The 20,688-nt window shown below is 43.3% G+C and overlaps 1 protein-coding gene across 2 annotated transcripts; it reads left to right on the top strand.

The window, feature by feature from the left end:
- Positions 1 to 2,465: 2,465 nt before the first annotated feature.
- LOC133340965 (protein FAM114A2-like) lies at positions 2,466 to 17,854 on the top strand. 2 transcript variants are annotated; one of them, XM_061549511.1, is made up of 15 exons: positions 2,466 to 2,678; positions 5,314 to 5,451; positions 5,790 to 6,224; positions 6,744 to 6,828; positions 7,268 to 7,399; positions 7,555 to 7,688; positions 7,796 to 7,930; positions 8,503 to 8,670; positions 9,928 to 10,054; positions 10,241 to 10,326; positions 10,439 to 10,549; positions 11,430 to 11,569; positions 12,578 to 12,650; positions 13,015 to 13,068; positions 14,759 to 17,854. In XM_061549511.1, the coding sequence occupies exons 2-15, from the start codon at positions 5,341 to 5,343 to the stop codon at positions 14,870 to 14,872; spliced, it is 1,905 nt and encodes a 634-aa protein (XP_061405495.1). In that variant the 5' UTR covers positions 2,466 to 2,678; positions 5,314 to 5,340; the 3' UTR covers positions 14,873 to 17,854. The 2 variants fall into 2 exon arrangements, with proteins under 2 accessions (XP_061405495.1, XP_061405496.1); XM_061549512.1 differs by lacking the exon at positions 2,466 to 2,678 and adding an exon at positions 3,092 to 3,214.
- The last annotated feature ends 2,834 nt before the right edge of the window (positions 17,855 to 20,688 follow it).

The raw sequence follows: 20,688 nt of genomic DNA, 5'->3' as shown, positions 1-20,688 counted from the left end.
CCTTTATATGCGTGGCAGCTAGAGTCCTCTCGTCCTCTGGCTTGAGATGGCTGCCACCTATGGGTCAGATGATTGTCTGCAGTATTAAACAATTGGTAATTAAATATAATATTTTTGTCCTATAAAGTGTAAAATTTTGGAAACATTTTTTCACGAACATTAATTGTCACGCACAACGAGTCTGTGTGGAAAATGTCAACTCGATTGGATCACGGGGGAAGTGGGTTAAAAAACGACCGAAAGATTTACACGGTCGTAAGCAAGCAAGCAAGCACGCAAGCAAGCAAGCGAACTTAATATAAAGGATTTAAAAAATAGGCTGATTTATAAAGGTGCTAGTTTTGTATGTTGGAAAGGTTATAAGGCGAGCTTAACTTGGTTAATGCAAATTATACGTTCATTCGGCATGTAACTATTAATCCATTAAACATGACTATTTTAACGACACAATCGTATGTGCACGATTGAAAGAAAATAACATGCTGTTACATTTACAGTAAATGACCAAACAAAACTATAACAAGGCAAATAGTAAAACCAAAGGAATCGATTTCTTGATTCGGGTGCTTTATTCAATTTTGTTTTATTTTAAAAAATGTGAGAACAAAAGCGATAACATAAAATCAGTGAAAAAAATATAAATGGGAGTAATAGAACAACCGCGTTACGCTAGAAATCGAAAAATAATGCACCAGCGTTCGTCAACACGTAAAATGTATTTCCATTGATTCCCGATAACTTAAGGGCCGTCCATAAATGACGTCACGCACGGAGGAGGGGGGGGGATCAGACATTTGTGACGATGTGTGACGAGGGGGGGGGGTGAGAAATGTGACGTCACATCAAAATGCGAACTTTAAATATGAACAAAATATAATTGTATAACACTCATTTTGATGAATTTTCATTATGAACTATTTTATTATTAAAATTTACTAAGGTCACCTTTTATTTATCCCATGAAGGAGCATTTTGCTTCTCCATGGGAGAATGAAGAAGCATACATGTTGTCAATTGTTATAATGTTATTAAACATTTTAATTCTAATGATTCTACGAGGGCTTTTCATACTGTGGAATGAATATGTGATTGTTATAAGCGTGCTACTACAAAGTTTCAAATATTTTTTTATAGCTACAATTACTTTTAATATTTTATAATTATAAGACAATTTCAATATAATATTCTGAACATCTGCAGTTTTAGTTAGACGTTTAATATTTTCACGTTAATTTTATGCTAAATGTTAGCTTTCCAACGCCTCCTTTTTAATAAATGTTTTCTCCTACAACATCAGAGTGCAGCGCCACATTAAATACGCACTACAATGACAATAGTTTAAAGTGGAGCGGGGCAGAGCTTTGTGACGTCATATCTGACTTTGTGACGCCACGTGACGAGGGGGGGAGGGTAAAAAATCGGCCAAAATCGCATGACGTCATTTATGGACGGCCCCTTAAGGCAAATAAAACGCATGACACTGACCAAACGGTACAATACAAACGAAATAAAAAAAATGTCTATTTTTAAATCCTTTATATTAAGTTCGCTTGCTTGCTTAGGACCGTTCAAATCTTTCGGTCGTTTTTTAACCCACTTCCCGTGATCCAATCGAGCTGACATTTTGCACACAGACTCGTTGTGCGTGACAATTAATGTTCGTGAATTTTTTTTCCAAAATTTTACACTTTATAGGACAAAAATATTATATTTAATTACCAATTGCTTAATGGTGCAATGCAATCATCTGACCCATAGGTGGCAGCCATCTCAAGCCAGAGGACGAGAGGACTCTAGCCGCCACGCATATAAAGGATTTAGAGTGAAAAACTTTGTTTTTACGGGTTAATTTTTTAAGTGTCAAACAAACGTAAACGTCACCATGTTCCCACGGCGATGATGTTAGCACTTAGCACGGACTCCGCACGTTCTTACGTTCCCGCGGTAAAATGACGTCACCGCCTTACCCCGCACGCCACCACTTAAGAACACGTTCGCGTGACGTCACCACATTGTAACCGTAATGACGACAATGATGACGTCATCCGCACGTACATTCGCATTCGTCACCGCGTCAACACAGTTCTGGCGGCGATGACGTCACACCCACCGGGGGCGAGGCAGCGGGTGGGGGGGAAGGTGTGACGCCTACGTCACGGCAAGCCCCCCCCCCTCCACCTCACCCCTTCGCTCAACGTCACCGCGTATTCGTGACGTCACCGCGTATTCGTGACGTCACCACGCTTCACGGATAGTGGGTGGGGGGGCAACGGTAAGGTGGCGGGAACGTGCCGGCGCCGTGACGTCACGGCACAGGCGTGTGACGCGATGACGTCGCGGCACACGACGACGCGATGACGTCACCGCGGCACACGACGACGTGCGACGTGGTGACGTCACGGCACACGACGACGTGCGACGCGGTGACGTCACCGCGTGAACGCCGACGCCGCCGAATCGTGAACTCCCGTCGACGTGGCCACGCGGAGGCGGCGGCGGCGATGAGAAGAAGCAGCAGCAACAGCAGAAGCAGCAGCAGCAGAAGAAGCAGCAGCAGTAGCAGAAGCAGCAGCAGCAGAGGGGGGTGACCGCGAGAGTGCGGCAAGGTTGGCGGTGGCGGTGGAGGAGGTTTCTAGGAGGCCGGGCTTCTATCTTGTTTGTCTGCAGGCTGACGTGAGGTGAGGGGAGAGAGAGACACACACCAAGACTTCGGCTGGTTCGTGGCGACGGTAACAAGCAAAGTCATTAATGGCAATGTCCAGTGCTGTGTCTTTTTCAGCAATATTTTGCTGTCTTTGGATTTTTTAAGATGTTTTTTGTTCATGTTTTTGTTTTTCGTTTTGTTGTGGTTGCACCCGATTCGAGAGCCGAATGGCTCACAGGGCTATACCTCATAAATGAACTTGTCTTCAAAGACGTTTGGTTGGCGTGGAAGAGTAGGCCGAGTACACTTTAAGCAGTGTCCGTGACCAAGCGATTGTGCAGAGCCACGCAATTTTTTCTACGTTTTTTTTTCTTTAAAGCTTTATTTGTGGATTCGGTGACTTGCCTTGGGCCGTGTGTGTGTGTCTTCCCCGGGGCTGCCAGGATCGAGCCTGAAACGTCGGTCAAGGATAGAGAAGAAGGTTTGGGGGGGGGGTAAAATGACTTTAAAAGCCACAACAGCGTCCTTGTGACGTCATCGCGCCTGTGACGTCAGCGCGCGGAGGCCGTGGTGCGTTCGTTTCGACGTCAAACTCGGGCAATTTTAATACTTCATAATAAAGGGTTTTTGGGTTCTATCGCGTTATTACTTATAAATGTGTCGTAACCCTCCACCACCAGACACGGCCAATCAGTCAAAAAAAGTGTCACGTTGACAAAAGACATTACAACTTTAGCCCACCTGTGCTTTGAGTGAATTCACAACATTTATAACTAACGCGATCTAACCCCAAAAAAAGCTTTATTATGAATAATATTGTTCGCGAAAGCCTACGTGTTAAATTTTAATTATCTCATTCGGTATATTTTTGGTTCTTTCGGTAAAGTCACGTAGAAGGGAAATAATAAAATAATAAAAATATAAAACAATAAAATTCTCACGACATTTCGACTGCAACACAAGCAATCATCATCAGGTGTGAAATCCACAACAATAAATCAAATTTTATCTCATTAGGTGTAAAAAAATAATCTAAATCTTAACGAAAAATAACAATTCATTTATTTTATTATTTTTTTACCTCCGTGACTTTACCGAAAAAACCTAAGAATATGAATCCTTGCAGTCACGAAAGCTTCAAATCTAGAATTAGGCTCCCTCCTCTCTGAGCATCTCGCGAGGCAAATCACGTGCAAGCCTCCTCGTCGTCGTCGTTATAAATCCACTGCTGGATTGACCGGCCACGCCGCACGGGTCGGTTAAGGTTAACTTGTGACGGCGGAAACAATAAGAGGACAGAGCATATTAAATACCTACAATACGACGAATTCTATTCTGACATGACTTAAAATGATTGTAAGCAGAGGACGTTTTTTTTTTATTATTACATTATTCTATATTAACTTTCTTTTCACCACGTGTTTTATTGGAACACCATTGTTCATATATTAACCGGTGAACTTGTTAAATGCGAATATACCCGTTGATTGGGACCCTTTTGACTTGATGGTGAGGTTTGGTTGGGTAACGTTACTTGCAATGCCGACATTGGATTGTGCTCAGCTTGGCCACGTCCCAGAACAGCTCCCTCTTGGCCGCTCGAGGCTGATGCTCTGGACATGTGGCTCAGCGCGAGCATTTCAGGGCTTTACGAGTGCGCATGTGTGGACTGTTGAGTGTCAACAACTTCTTCTTGGTTCTTTCGGTAAAGTCACGTAGAAGGGAAATAATAAAATAATAAAAATTAAACATCATAAAATAATTCTCACGACGTTTCGGCCACAACGCAAGCAGCCGTCCTCAGGTGAAGAACAGGTCTGTCGGAAAGACGGCGTCTGAAATTCAGAAATTCTGTTGGAAAGACAGCGTCTGAAATTCAGAAATTCAGACGCTGTCTTTCCGACAGACCTGTTCTTCACCTGAGGACGGCTGCTTGCGTTGTGGCCGAAACGTCGTGAGAATTATTTTATTATGTTTAATTTTTATTATTTTATTATTTCCCTTCTACGTGACTTTACCGAAAGAACCAAGAAGATGAATCCCTGCAGTCACGAAAGCTTTAAATCGAAATGTCAACAACTTGTACAGTACACTATATGCAATCTCTTCATTGGTTCAGCCACGGAGGCGAGATGTTGTCTCCGTCGCCTGGTTTGCAGGAGGAATATATAAGTTCGATCCCGACCCTGACGATGCCTGTATTATATTTGGAGTTTTGCGTGTTCTCGCAGTCGCGTTACGCGTGGATTTATCTCTGGGTCCTCTGGTTTTTCACCTCCACGTTTAGATACATGCGTTTAGTTTAGATTATTTGGCGACTATAAATTCCCTTGTGATATAAGCCATTTCGACGAGTGACCACGTGTGGGCAGGTCGCCTCTGAAAAAGAGCTAATAGCTCAAAGGGCTGTACCTGGAATAATAAAAAAAGGAGTTAAGTTAGTGTATACAGTAGTTTTCAAGTGCAAAATAATGTCAAGTGTACGCAGCCAGAGATCTTAAGATATCACTCGATGAAAGTCAGTTGAGGTGGATTCCTTCATGTCTGTTGACATTATCACCGGATGCTGTTTAACATAATACACTGGGCATGCCCACTTGATATTGTATAATCAGTGTTTCTTTTGGTTTGACAAAGTGTTTTTATGTATTTACACTTGTTTTTTTTAGAAACAAACGAAACTTGCAGCTTGAAGGATGGAGGGAGATGAGAGTAAGGTGGACGCTGCTGAGGAGGAGGTTGCAGAAACTGTGGACGTGGAAATGAGTGCCGTTGTGAGCGGCACGGAGGCAGGAGCAGAACCAGTGGTACTCCTACACCATTCTCGGCATTGTGGCATTTCCATAGAGAAGGAGGTCCTGCATATAAATTGTGACGGAGTGGAAGGCTTGTCTCTGTGATCACATTTCATTCTTTTGATCAGACCCTCAATGTTCAATTCCAAGATATTAGGTTTGAATAGAATGTGTATTCTGATGTGATGATCAAAGCCCTACATGTTAAGATTTTCACATCATTTATAAATATAACATATCTGAGGCCCTTCTGTTGTTACCCATGCCTTCCTTTGATAACCTATCATGCCTTCGTGATTAACAAAAAATGACTTCATTGATGATAATCATCATCAATTGTGTTCTTTCAGGCAGAAGATTCCAGCTCCACAGGTAGCGGAGAGGACGAGCCTGTGTCAGCCAACCCTGATGGTGTGGATGCCAAGGAGGTTGTCAAGGAGGATGTCAAGGAGGTTGTCAAGGAGGATGTCAAGGAGGATGTCAAGGAGGTTGTCAAGGAGGATGTCAAGGAGGTTGCCAAGGAGGTTGCCAAGGAGGTTGCCGAGGAGGTTGCCAAGGAGATTGCCAGGGAGGATATCAAGGAGGATGTCAAGAAGGATGCAAAAGAAGATGCAAAGGAAGAGGCCAAGGATGATTCCAAGAAGGATGCCCTGAGCACAGCCGACACCAGCGAGGGTCCAGGAGAGACCCAGACAGCTCAGCCCGCCACGCGGAAACGACCAGAACCCAAGCCGGGTTCCCCTTCCCCCGTGGAACCAGACACCCAACCACAGCCACCACAAGAGGTGCCTGGCATTGTCGGATATCCGTCATAATTCCCATTATGGCCTAATCAGTTTTGCATGTTTGGAACATGCACCGGCAGTGTATTTTTGAACGCCCGCTGACGGAAGAGCAGCCATGATCGAGAACCAGTAATGTGAGAAGATCTTAATGTCTGAGTGTCCGTGTCTTTTTTTTTATTTGCACAGGTTATCTCTAAAAGATGACTTTGAATATTCTCAGCCTTCTTGTGAGCTCTCGCATGTATTTTACTATCAGTACAGTTGAGACATCGATCGTGTCCTGATAATTGTTTTGTGTGGGAAAACTAAATTCGACTCACCAGCTCACATCGTCTTAACCTTATAATGTGTGTCACAAATCTCAAAATTTCTATCATCGTAGCATTGCATTTTTGCTCGTTCTTTGCAGGCATTAGCTGGATGTATGTTGAACGTCTTACGTACTGTGCGAAATAAGTTTAACGTACACACGACCCACAGAATGAATGAATTTGCTGGTGGCTGTGATTTGTTGGTTAGGCTTCTCAAGGAGGGGGCTGGGGGTCGTGGGGCAGCTGGGGAAAATCCCTTCTTACCTCCGCAACTGCAACAGTCTCCTCCGTTGGTGAGTCTCGCGTTATTTTCACAACGTGCACATTTACACCATTTGCATCCAATGTGTGATTTTTTTCAGCAAATATCGTTGAACGTTTCTAGCGGTTTCCTCTAAGTTTTGAAATTTTAGTAGAAAAATAGTTTGAACTAAATAAAAAATAAGCGTAAAAATGCACTTCATTTAAACCATAAAAGAGTATCCACTTGAAAATAAGATAATTGCCAATTTTAACAAGTTTCAGATGAGTGTAATTATTATTTTTAACTTCAAGGTAAGTAATCCAAGCAGGAAGGGAGTGGTGTCATTACCTTTGTGATGCACTTTAGATAAATGGTCAACTGTGTAAATCATAGGGGAAACAAATATCCATACAAGCAAATGAAGGGTATGAGTCTGACATTTCGTGTTTTATGTGACTTTACTCCTGCGCTTGTTGCCGTACCTGTAGGCCATGGAATAACACACGTCATGGAGAAAGCCGAAGCTTCTCTGGGCATCCCAACACCGGCTGATCTTTCGGCAGATCAGAAGCAGGCCGAGGATGCTGCAGTGGAGACCACCACCCCACCAAATGAGTCAGGTACCTCGACAAGGAATGTGCTGACTTGCACCATGAGTTCAGTACCATATGTGTCATATGTCACCGTGTGTTGGCCTGTGCATTGACCTACATATTTAATTGTTTTACTCCTGCCAAACCCATAAGAAGTTTGAACTCCTTGGGTTTTCTTACAGCGACGGAGGCAAGCGGCAGCCCTGTGGTGGAAGGGCAAGGAAAACCAGTTTCACCGACGGGTGGGGCGTTCGGCATGCTGTCTAAATACGGTGGCATGACTGCATCCGCGATTACAAATGCTGTGCAGAATACGGTAGCTCATCTCATTTGAAATCCACATCGGTGCATTTTTACACGCCTTGCATTTAGCCCATTGACCGTGTTCAAAATCACGACTCCTTTCTCCACGTGTTGGTGTAGAGCAAGACCGTCATCACTGGTGGCCTCGATGCACTTGAGCTGATTGGCAAGAAGACGATGGACATCTTGGCGGAGGGGGATCCTGGCTTTCGGCGTACAAAGGGTCTTCTGCACAAGACGACCACCCTCTCTCAGGTCAGAGACTCACAGGTGGATGTTGTGGAGGTACTGGCCAGTTGTGGTTAAGCAGTGCCTCATAAATGAAAACTGTAAACATTTTATTAAAACTATAAACTATTTAATTTAATTAGGTAAGGCTCTCACTGAGCTATATAAAACAGAACATAAAAGGTTAAAAAATATTTTTTTTTTCAGAAGTGACCTGGCCACAAATGATAGTTCAACGAAGTGGCTTATCATTTGGAAATGTATAGCAGCCAAACACTCGTTAGCGCATGTTTCTCAATGTGTCGGGAACAACCGGAGGACGTGGAGAACAATCCACACGACCAAGGGGAGAACATGCAAACTCCAAATATACAGGATTCAGGGTCGGGATGGAACCCACGCCCTCCTTATTTACCAGGCGAGGTAGTTAACATCTCGCCAAAGCAGCGCTCCAAATCATCATCATGTCCTTGTGGCATGACATGGAAAAGAAAGGACACAATGGTGTTAAAGTGAGGTACAGGCAAGGATCTAACTGGATGTTTGCGTGTTTTCAAAGTGTGTTTAATTGCATTGTCATGCCATGCGGTTGACCATAGGTCCTGCGGGAGGCCAAGGAAAAGGAGGAGCAACGTCTGTCTCAGGAAGGTGCGGCCGGGGTGATTGGTGATGGGAAGAAGGCCCACTATGGCCTCCTCTTCGATGAGTTCCAGGGCTTGTCTCATCTGGAGGCCCTGGAAATACTGTCCAATGAGAGTGAGAACAAGGTACATGTGATGCAGGAGCACAGCCACTGTGCGTGTTGTGAGTGTCTGGACATTAACATTTTTAAAATATGCCTAAGAGACACCTACAACAGTTTGTACAAACGTGGTATTTTTGAGTGTGTGGTTTTATTTGTTCTACGTGGTGACATGCATATTATGCTGTTGATAAAACCTTTAAATACAGGTATCCCATGATTTATGAACGTTAAGTTTACGAAATGTTGCGTTCACACAATTGACAAATTGTGGACACTTTTCGATTCACGAAATCGAATTTCCGAAATTTCACACGGCACACGCCATGAGGTCAAACAAGAAGCACCCGGGAGGTTGCATCATCCATCCACGACAGCGTCACGGCACCCCTTCAGTGCGACAGTAATGCATTTCTATTGGCGCGTTTCATGAAAATTGTAATTTTTTTATAAATTTATTTTTATTCAATCGCTTTAATATTTATGTTCATTATTATTGTTAAATTGTGAAAAGTTATATAGCTGAATATTTATGTTAGGAGTAGAGTTGGAATGACTGTCTGAAACACATCCCCAATATTTTGTATAAATTAATGGGAAAAACCATTCCGATGTACGAAATTTTGTTCTACGCGTGTTTTTGGAAGAACGCATTCCTTTCATAAATCGACGGGGGATACCTGTACACAGTAGCATCTGCACAGACTGAGTTGTTGTATGGATTTTGTATAATTATTCGTACAGTAGAACTTATTTGCGAGTCTGTTACCTGCAACTCCTATTATCTGCGGCACCTCTGGATGTGGGACTTCCCCCCCCCCCCCGCCAACTTCCAAACTGCGGCTGCATCCCTAATGCGAAGCCAGCACTCATTTCTATTATAATTACACATGTGACCTCATTTAAGTGTCAAAAGTATGTTTCGTGATAGTGTACCAAGGACAAATCTGCATTCTATGGCTTACATGGCTTTCGGTAGTAGGACGCTTTATTTGTGGAATGTCTTGCCCCAGGCCGTTAGGGACACTCCGTCAGCCGAGGTTTTTAAGACCCGTCTGAAAACACATTTACTTTCTCTTGCATATCCATCTGCGTAGAGTTGTTTTACTCTAAGTTTTAATGTTAAGGGTTTTTACTGGGATTGTGTTGTAAAGCGCTGTGAAGCCGTGTGTGAATGGCGCTATGTGCTTTACTTACTTTGGTATCGATTGCATCTTTAAAAAACAAATCTCACGGAAATGTCTGCAAGAACTTAAAATGTCCGCTGGTGTGCGCTATGTAGGTGCAGGCCGTGATAGCGGCATTGTCGGGAGAAGACCTGGATCGCACTCGGCATGAGTTGGAGCAGATTAAATCTGCGCTCGCCCTGGAGGAGTTGGACGAAGAGGTGGAGGCCACCGACGAAAAAGGTGCTGTGGTTAGCACCCACAACCGTTTAAAATGTTTTCGTATGACATGGGACTGACTTTCAGTCTCAATTTTACTTATTATAGCCATCATAGTCGACACAAATCTGGAGCTGGGATGTCCCGATTGTTGAAATGATGGAGTATTGGTACGATTATTTGACTAACGCGCACTCCATATGTTTTCAGGAGAAGAGGGCCATGATTTTGTGAACGTCATAACTGAGCTCCTCTTCAGCCTTCACGTTGGGGTCACACCGGACAAACTCAACAAGGTAAACGCCTGCAGGCTGCAGGGAGTGCAGAACGCGTTCAAAGTGATGCCGACGTTGGTTTGTAAAATAAGATGCACACACCTGAGTGGTAAAATTCTCGCGTGTGACTCAGGCGAGAGAAAAAGCGGACACCTGGCTGAGGGAAGTGGGCGAGGAGACTCTGAAGGAGGAGGAGGAGGAGAAGAATGCGGAGGAGAGCCCGAAACAGAAGAAAACCGTGCAGGCAATAATAAGAAACCGACACGAGACAATTAACATTAACACACACACAGTAATAGAAGTGCCACTTTAGTAAACTTGATAAAAGTAGAAGAATCGGCATTGTTGGTGCAGTGCCACGCTAACGTGTAGCCAAACGACGCCTGGCAAATGTCTTGTGCACACGCATCGCATGCAGTCATAATTTCGTCAACGAAATTACTGATGAAGGTTATTTGTCAACAAAGTGTGTTTTGTTTTTATCCAACGATGTCTGAGTGGACAAATCCTCAAGCATGATGATGACTAACACCCAAGCGTAACTGACTTTGACGAGATGACTGGTGAAATTAGCGAGTCTGTATGAAAACATAGACTAAGATAATTTTGTTTATGTAATTCGAGACTGCAGTGCACAGAGGAAGACTGATAATGGTAATTTGCTATATATGTCGGAAATAATTTTTACTCTGATCACTGCCTGTGTGACCTGATAAAACAGGGGTGAGGGGGAGGAAGCACGTACCCCTAACGCCCATATTTATTAACCAAGGGTGGACTAACATTTTGACTGCTTTAGATATTTCGATTTAAAGCTTTCGTGACTGCAGGGATTCATCTTCTTGGTTCTTTCGGTAAAGTCGCGTAGAAGGGAAATAATAAAATAAAAAATATATTTCTTATGCTTTATTTTATTATTTCCCTTCTACGTGACTTTACCGAAAGAACCAAGAAGATGCTTTAGATATATAAGCGAATGGCTAAATCAAAGCTACAGACGCCTAAAAAACTGGACTCAAAATGCCACAGCTTATCATCAACTAGCCTATCCCTATGACCGAGACAAAGCATGCCGGCTCAATTAACGCTTATTGCACCAATGGCTACGGCCCTGGGTGTTGCAGGACATCCATGGCTTGTGCATCGAGAGCCTGGCGGAGGTGACCGCTCGCTCCATAGAGCAGTTCCACAAGGCCGGGGAGCTCATCCTGCACGGCACGGAGCAGGAGCACACAGCCCTGCAGAGGGCGCACAGCCTCACCAGGCGAGTCCACACGCCGCCACCACCCCCTTGCGTGCCTCGCGTGGCTCGACAATGTCACCGCCCCTGTGTCACCGCCCCTGTGTCGCTCGACAACACGTTCACTGCTTGTTTCAGTGCTTCGTGGTTTGAGCATTAGCGGGTTCCCTGTTTAACAATGGGGCGCGGAAGTATTAGACGCACGTACAAGCCGACTGCTTTCACGATGGACATCAAGGATTTTGTGTGTGTAGCAGGCCGCGTGTGCTGGTCCAAATTGATCAAATAGCTTTCAGATTACGCAAATTGGTCAAAACCACACTGCTGTTCCTGTGCCGGTGTTTCAGTGCCGGGACAGAAACGGCAGCACGGCCTGAGTCAACAAAACGCTGCGTGAGCTGTGTGGCTTCGTAGGATCAGCACCTACCGCTCCGTTCTCCCACTCGCCGCCTTTCCCCCACCACACTCCCTGAATGCGGGGTGGGAGTTGAGAAGCAGTCTTACTGAGCATACTTCACCGTATTGATGAGTGTGTGTTGGTGAATGCAGGGGAACATAGACATGGTAACATTGAATTACAGGACAATGGATGTTGGCTACACTGCCCTTTTCTGCGCATGCGTTGGCCTCACCGTACCTGTTATGCATTGTTGTTGCCCATCCATTCACTATCCGGGCGTATGCTGGGTGATTTGATCATTGGCCTTTACTTATAATGGTGGCAGTTGCCACCGACTCATAATTTCCCTTCAAGTCCTGAAGAAACACCGATTAAAATATCAATCAATTTACCAATTATAGTGACACATTAACAAGCTGATTTCGCCCCCTCCGTAGACCAGTATTGAACTATGGATTTCGGCGCTGTTATTTCAGATTTTTTACGAGGATTTTTAGATCTCTGGAGTCATTTAGCCCACTTAGTAACGTGTGCAATGTTGTGTACTTTCTTTGCTTCTTTCAGGACAAGTGGTGCATCTATGTCTTGGTGTGCTCACAGGAAAATATAACTGCCATTTTATTTGATTGTAGGTTAACAGTGGTCTTGTGCAAGGAGTTGTCGACGCTTTCAACAAAGTTTACAAACTGCTTGAGCACCGTTGGGGTAAGAAAACATCCCTTAAATTTCGATTTAAAGCTTTCGTGACTGCAGGGATTCATCTTCTTGGTTCTTTCGGTAAAGTCACGTAGAAGGGAAATAATAAAATAATAAAACATTTACATCATAACATACAATTCTCACGATTGTATTTTATTATGTTTTATTTCCATTATTTTATTTTTTCCCTTCTACGTGACTTTACCGAAAGAACCAAGAAGAAACATCCCTTACTTTATGAATCACACCAATCTAATAATGGATTTTATTACTTCAGCCATTGTATGACACTCCTCTCTGCCGTTTGAGTCGGTGTCCTTTATCACGATCACTCGCATTCGATGAGTAATGACTTCATCTGTCATCACAGGCTCACGAGAAGTCAGAGGTGCTGAATCCACTCATCACCAGCATTTTCTTGGAGGTAAGCTTACCCCGTGAACATGCACACAGTGTGCGATGCACCGAATGTCCAATTCACCTGTGGCTTCCAGCATATAATAGGCATTTATTGTATTCGAATACATTGTTTATAGTAATGAAGAAATTCCTATGGGAGCAAAGTCCACACGATGTTCAATTCAGCTCAATTCCGTGCTGTCTGGCCCCTTTCCTCCATCGAAGATGTGTCTTAGTCTGCCAAGAATCCTCACATCACCCCAATGTCTCTTTGATTTCCTCTTGACCTGTAGTGACATAACAAACGCTTCCTCATTTAATCGTTTGCTGCAATCATGCACCCTATAACAAGGCATTTAATTAAAAGTAGATTTAAAGAAGACGGATCGTTATGGGTGTCTAGTTTAAGGATGTGTACTCTGCCGTGGCCGATGCTTTGCCAATGCTGATCTGACGGTTGTCCAAAAACGGACAAGAATATGCATTATCTTGTGCGGAGTAATACTTTAGCAGCCTAATAGCAGCAGCCTCATGTCGGGTAGGAAAGTGCAATCACGAGTTTTTGCTCATATCTATGCTCAACATTCCGATTATTTAAAACGACTGAAGGGCTGCCTGTCAATAGCATGCAATGTCACATCACCCCAATGTCTCTTTCATTTCCTCTTGACCTGTAGTGACATAACAAACGCTTCCTCATTTAATCGTTTTGGGTACAGTAAAAGTCCTCTATTTACGTCGGGTATGCTTCCCTGGAAAACACGAGACTTTGTGCGAAACGACTTAAATATAAACTAAACTTTGTATTTTAGAAAGTAATGCCTCATTGAGTTCTATAGCTCTTTTTCAAAAGTGACTTGGCCACATATGAAAGCTCAACGAAGTGGCTTATCACGTGGAAATTTACATCAGCCAAATACTCTAAACGCACGTTGATTCTAAACGCGGAGAGAAAAACCGGAGGACCCAGGGAAAAATCCACGGGGAGACCACGCAAACTCCAAATATACAGCAGGCGTCACGGTCGGATCGAACCCACGACCTCCTGATTGCCAGGCGAGGTAGTTAACATCTTCTCGTCACCGTGATGATGATGAGAGATACACGCAAACTCCAAATATACAGCAGGCGTCACGGTCGGGATCGAACCCACGACCTGATTGCCAGGCGAGGTAGTTAACATCTCGCCACCGTGGCAGCCCTTATACCTATTTGCCGTTGACTTAAGATTATATACATTTTGGATACGTTCCTGGGGGTCATTTTTCATACTCACCAGAGATTGCTGCGGAGATTGCATGTAGAGAGAGTAGCGAAGCGTACAGTATGGCGATTTGTAAACACAGGCTTGAGCCCTTGCTCGAGGTCGCTGTGGGCGTAGCGCGCCGTCGTGGTTATGCACACGCGGCCCGTACGACTGCATTCTTTCAATTTCACGAAACAATGTAAGTGAAATTTCGATTTAAAGCTTTCGTGACTGCAGGGATTCATCTTCTTGGTTCTTTCGGTAAAGTCACGTAGAAGGGAAATAATAAAATAATTAAAAGAAAACGTAATAAAATAATTCTCACGACGTTTCGGCCACAACGCAAGCAGCCGTGAAAATGTAAGTGAATCAACGTAAATAGGAGCAATTTCTCTGAGTTGCCTGTGATGTTTTTTTTTCTTTCTCTGCCCACATCCTTTGCTATCCCCAACCTTCACCTACAATGCAGGCCTCAAACAGCACGACGTACATCCAGGATGCCTTCGCACTGTTGCTGCCCATACTACAGGTTTCTCACATTCGGCAAGATGTGGACAGTGCCTCCTCCTCCTCCTTCGCCTAAGGCTGATGATATGCTGAGTTGTAGCACAATCACTCCTGCGGTGTGCCGTCATGCCCCAAGTAAACTATAAAGGGATCAGCGGGAGTTGTGCTCTCTCGTGGACTGAACAAGAATGTGTTTGCACTCACCAGACCTTCCCAGTTCCCCTGGGTTTTTGTATCACGTCTTGATGCATCGCAAAAAGATTGGCTATCAACGAGGACAGGTGGCATGGATTGCTAACACCTTTGTCTCAGTGTTGAGCCAGCACCTCTGGGATTGGTTCGAATCTCGGGGGGGGCCTCGATGAAAGATTAAACCACGTTCTCAAGCACAGCCGGATTTAAGTTCCTGACTGGCATTCTCAAGTGAACTTGCCGGAACAAACATCTCTCGTACCTTGCGCTTGGCAAAACGAATGCTATTAAATTAAGAACAAACATCCGCGAGAAAAACCATTACCTTGTTTACATTTAAAAACACTACCATTACCACACCCATTGAAAGTAACGGCACAAAAGTTTGTTGAAAATCCAGTGGTTGGCATTTGCAGGCTTTTGATGTCCCTGTGTATCTTGACTGACTGAGGCCAAATTGATCGGCCAGTGTCAACTTGCCATGAGAGAGGAATTTGAAGTGTCTGTTATTTACGAGAGGCGATTGAATGTCTGTGGCCTGACATGGAGAGCAATAAGTGAAGCTTAGGAAATGTATCTTGACACACATTCTTGAAAAGGGCAATTAACTTAGGCCATTTGTTTCAGGGTTTTAACCCCTATCAGGATGGAATGTTCCTCTTGCTTCTTAAACCATTATTTCACAGCACGTAATTTCACTGCCACTGAAACATTTATTTTTTCAGCAAATCACCACAAATTGTTTTTTCTTTCTCTTTTTCTTGGTTCTTTCGGTAAAGTCACGTAGAAGGAAAATAATAAAATAATAAAAATAAAACATTTAATAATTCTCACGACGTTTCGGCCACAATGGAAGCAGCCGTCTTCAGGTGGAGAACAGGTCTGTCGAGAAGACAGACCTGTTCGAGAAGACAGACCTGTTCTCCACCTGAAGACGGCTGCTTGCGTTGTGGCTGAAACGTCGTGAGAATTATTTTATTATGTTTTATTTGTATTATTTAATTATTTCCCTTCTACGTGACTTTACCAAAAGAACCAAGAAGATGAATCCCTGCAGTCACGAAAGCTTTAAATCGAAATTTACACCACAACTTTGTAAACGGAAGTCACTTGTAGCCAGTATTGGGGGGGATTTCTTCAATATGTTATGGATATCTTATAATGTCTCCCCATATTCCTCTGAGGTCTAAATATTTCTCCACAATTCGGTTAAATAAAAAGCAAGGTTTCAAGTATCTATTCAAATGACCGGTATAATCCATTGCTATGAAATGCAATACTGCTTTAACATTGCAAACTTATACAGCGAAACGTGTCCCCGTTTTGTCGTAGCACCAATACTTTGTGAGGCTCCAGATTCTTCGATCGGTGTGAGTGTCGTGCCTGTGCGTGGCCATTCTGGTTTTAAGCCCACGCGCAGTTGCAAACAAACATCGAGGTGCTGATTTTGAGAATGTGGCCCCTGTGGCTGCCAAATGAGCAAACCACTCCAGCAAGGTTAATTTTTAATAATGAAAGAAAGGAAAATTTATAAAGGACCTCTGACCACCCAATTCTATAAGCTGCTGCAATAATATTTTGTTTTTTTTTACGTTTGTATGACCGCGTCTGTTTTCTTTCCGAGGTAATTGCCATTGGAAGTCTCAGATAATGACTTGTCAAATGTATCAACTTATTCACCTGCGCTGTAGGCAAGAATGGAAGCGCTTTCGGCGCATAGGAAATATGTCGGTGGATCCCAAGTGGGTAGAGAAATTGAAAATGAGGCCAGTGTGGAAGAAATGTTTGTCCAACCTAATTCCTCTCAATCCTGTGCAGCGTAGCAATGTTGCTGCTTCTGTTACCTTGCACAATAAATAATGGGTTAAGGAAAATAAACAAAAATGAAAATGTTCCGTCTGACGCATGCTTTTGCAGAAACATCTACAGAACATTGCTTATTGCCACTAGCAACAGAGACATTGTTTTAATACAATCATTGCTTAGGAATTGCTGTACTGTATTTAGTAAATATTCAGTTGTATCGCAATGATTTTTTTGGATTGTGTTGTTCCCGTTTGTTGACAGTGTAAGTTCTCCAAGTTTCCTTTCTAATTTTTGTCTTTTATTTTCAAGCATCGCTACTAATTCCATGTTGCTGCAAGTTTCAACCACGAGCACTGACATGCTTAACACATTCAACTCTTTTAACGTGAAGTCATTTGATGTACCTTACCCGCGCTGATGAATCAAACATTTTGATACGATACATTGTTCTTGTGAAATAAGTTCAAGAGGTTTCAAATGTATAAGACAAGTAGGTGGCTGGGATGTTCATTGTAGACTGTGTACGTTGTTTGCACCCGGCATGTCAGTTTCTGTGAAATCATGGGTTCCCTTTTGACGTGCGTAGACTTTGTCTTATTCACCAATGATTACGCAACCGAAGACGATCCTATGCAATAAATGCAGCCTTACCCAAACACTAAAGGGAAAAACATGTTTGCAAGACAAAAGCAAAGCTGCAATCCTCGCACCCTATAACAAGGCATTTAATTAAAAGTAGGTTTAAAGAAGACGGATCGTTATGGGTGTCTAGTTTAAGGATTTGTACTCTGCCGTGGCCGATGCTTTGCCAATGCTGATCTGACGGTTGTCCAAAAACGGACAAGAATATGCATTACCTTGTGCAGAGTAATACTTTAGCAGCCTAATAGCAGCAGCCTCATGTCGGGTAGGAAAGTGCAATCACGAGTTTTTGCTCATATCTATGCTCAACATTCCGATTATTTAAAACGACTGAAGGGCTGCCTGTCAATAGCATGCAATGTATTTTATTGACCTGTGTTTGAAACCTATAAATAAATAAAAACTTCAATTCTCCTTATGTAGCTTTTTGGGCATAGAGGTATTTTTTTAAATGTAAAACTATGTTTTATATAGTTACAGATTTTTTTCGGAATTACATTTGAAATGGAAAATGCAATGTGTTGTTTTCTGACGTGAGCATTGTTTCTAGATTTTAAGCTTTCGTGACTGCAAGGATTCATATTCTTCGGTTTTTTTCGGTAAAGTCACGTAGGAAAATTTTTTAATTTTAATTAATAAAAGTAAAATAAAAATAAAATAAAAATCACGACGTTTTGGAGGCAACACAAGCTTCCGTCTTCAGGTGGAACCGTCACAGCACGATAGCTCTATCAAGTGAGCATTGTTGATGGAGTATTTTGTTCACTTACGAAAGGCATACGGAATGCAACCGATTCCTCTGTGCAGGCTGTCTTGGTAGAGAGTATTCTAACCAGAAGCCTTCCTGACCACGAAGTGTCAGTGCTTACATCTTGTGTTGTATTTTGCTTCGTGTCAATTATGTTTTGCTAGATGGTGCCCTTCACTTGGTCCACCATCACCTATTAAGTACGATTACACAACTATCGAACGGAAACAAAAAATCAACATAAAATAATTGAAATGTGAGGTCAAAATACAGCAGACTTGAATACCCTTGTCAGACCATTCGCTTCAAACTATTGGTTCCTCCCTACCCGCACTACAACTAAACATCGACAGAATATCTCGTTCCAAATGTGGGTATCAAGCTGTGAATCCCACTTTGAAATGCAACTAACCAGCGACCCGATGTATAAGACCTGCATATCACGCAACAGCATCAGTCCACCACCTAGTAAATGCCATCGCTGCTTGTGCGAAAAGACTATAAACAGCGATAGCCTAACTTTCTGACCTTACTACAAGCCACACAACACAATCGTATCATGGTCAAAATCCTCAAAAGACAGCTCGAGTGAAAAGAAAACAACGTGTGGAGTTGGTCACTTCAGGTAGTGAACACGGGTCGGTTTGCTGGCGACGTTTGGCAGTTTTGAATTTAGAAGTCTGCAGAAGCTTCCTTGGGAGTGCTCATTTCTGCCTCGGCCAGGAGTGATTTTAGATGGTTCCGCTCCTACTTCCGAAGATTTTTGTTGTCCTGTTTTGTACAGACTCGAATTGAAAAGTCTTTGAACTGCAGAACCACATGGGGCTTTTTTTTTATAAGGGACTATAATTTTGGACTTTGGCCGCCGAAATTCTAGCTCCTGCAAAGGGCTTCTCGCCCGTCGCCCCCACTGATGTCCTCTTCACCCCCCACCCCCCCCCCCCCCCATGTGTGCAGATACTACTGGGTTGTACCTCAACGTTCATCATTAGATGCAAAGAGAAATGTACAAAATTCAAATGTCTGTGTTGGTATTTTATTCGCCTGTTTACCACCAGCCTTGACCACACCAAACCGAGCAGTCAAACTGAGACGTCTGAACATCAGTGGTGGGGGGGGGGGCGGTGGGGGTGACAGACGGATGTTGATATAAATGCCGACAAAATAAATCTCGACTCTATTGTATGTAGGGTGTGTAGGCAGAGGCCTATAAAATACATTTTTTTTGGGGGGGGGGGGGATCAACTTTTTACCCCCACAGTTGGGGAGGGGTCCACTTTCTAAAACTTTTTAATTCAGGCCTCATGAAACGCTCTAATAATTTAGTTGACGGACACCGGGCTTTTATAATAAAAAATATGGTTTGGTCACCCCTGGACTATACCATTCTAGGAAAGCTAATGTTTTGAAATATTTATAACAGCTCTGAAGGTAGCTAATGATAATACTGTTTACAGGATGGGCCAGATGTCTTGTGTCCTCCAATTAATTGACCCCCTATTTTTACCCTTTGCACATTCATTTCTTCAAATTAACCTCTAAAATATATAAAGTTTTAGAGAATTAAATGAAGGTCGCAAGACATCTGGACCACCCTGTGTGTGAAATGCCAAACAAGGCGCGCCTCTGTTATGTCGGTGACTTCAATAGCCTCAGGCTGCAGTCTAAACGATTTGTAGGTGGCAAAGGATTAACCGACTGGGCATTATCGAAAGATACAATTCTTTCATCTTCTTGGTTCTTTCGGTAAAGTCACGGAGAATGGAAATAATAAAATTATAAAATAAAACATAAAATATTTCTCACGACGTTTCGGCCACAACGCAAGCAGCCGTCCTCAGGTGAAGACCAGGTCTGTCGGGGAGACAGCGTCTGAATGAAACAGCACCACGCTTGGAGCGTATATTTAAGCTGGGTTGGAAGAGGGGGAAGGGCGCCTTGACAAAATAATTTGCATTATTATTATTTCCCTTCTACGTGACTTTACCGAAAGAACCAAGAAGATTAATCCCTGCAGTCACGAAAGCTTTAAATCGAAATTATTTCCCTTCTACGTGACTTTACCGAAAGAACCAAGAAGATTAATCCCTGCAGTCACGAAAGCTTTAAATCGAAATACAATTATTTTTTTCCAAAACAGTGCGACACTTCTCACTGCCCTAAATGGAACGGGACCGTGACCTTCAACGACGGCCAATTTCCTGCACGTGAAAAAACATGTTTTTGTGCCCCGATGCGAACCCAGCGCCACGCTGTTTTTTTTAAATCACAATACATTTAGACATCGAAGTAGCACTCCAGCTCACTCCCAGAATTTGCGATGTAAATTTCCACGAGGTAGCATGGCGTGAATTTTATTTGTTTTGTTTACAGATGCAGATGGATCCTCGGTGGAGTTGAGTGAGTATCGTCGTCGCCAAAACACGTCGGCATCGTTTGCCTGGGTTCAAAATAACGCCGCAAAGCAGCCGTGCCTCAGGGGGGGGGGGGGGGCTACCGCAGAG

Source organism: Lethenteron reissneri, chromosome 10 (assembly GCF_015708825.2).
Source record: "Lethenteron reissneri isolate LAM-NWPU_2019-01 chromosome 10, ASM1570882v1, whole genome shotgun sequence".
NCBI lineage: Eukaryota > Metazoa > Chordata > Hyperoartia > Petromyzontiformes > Petromyzontidae > Lethenteron > Lethenteron reissneri.
This window is presented reverse-complemented; position numbering and strand designations above follow the sequence as displayed.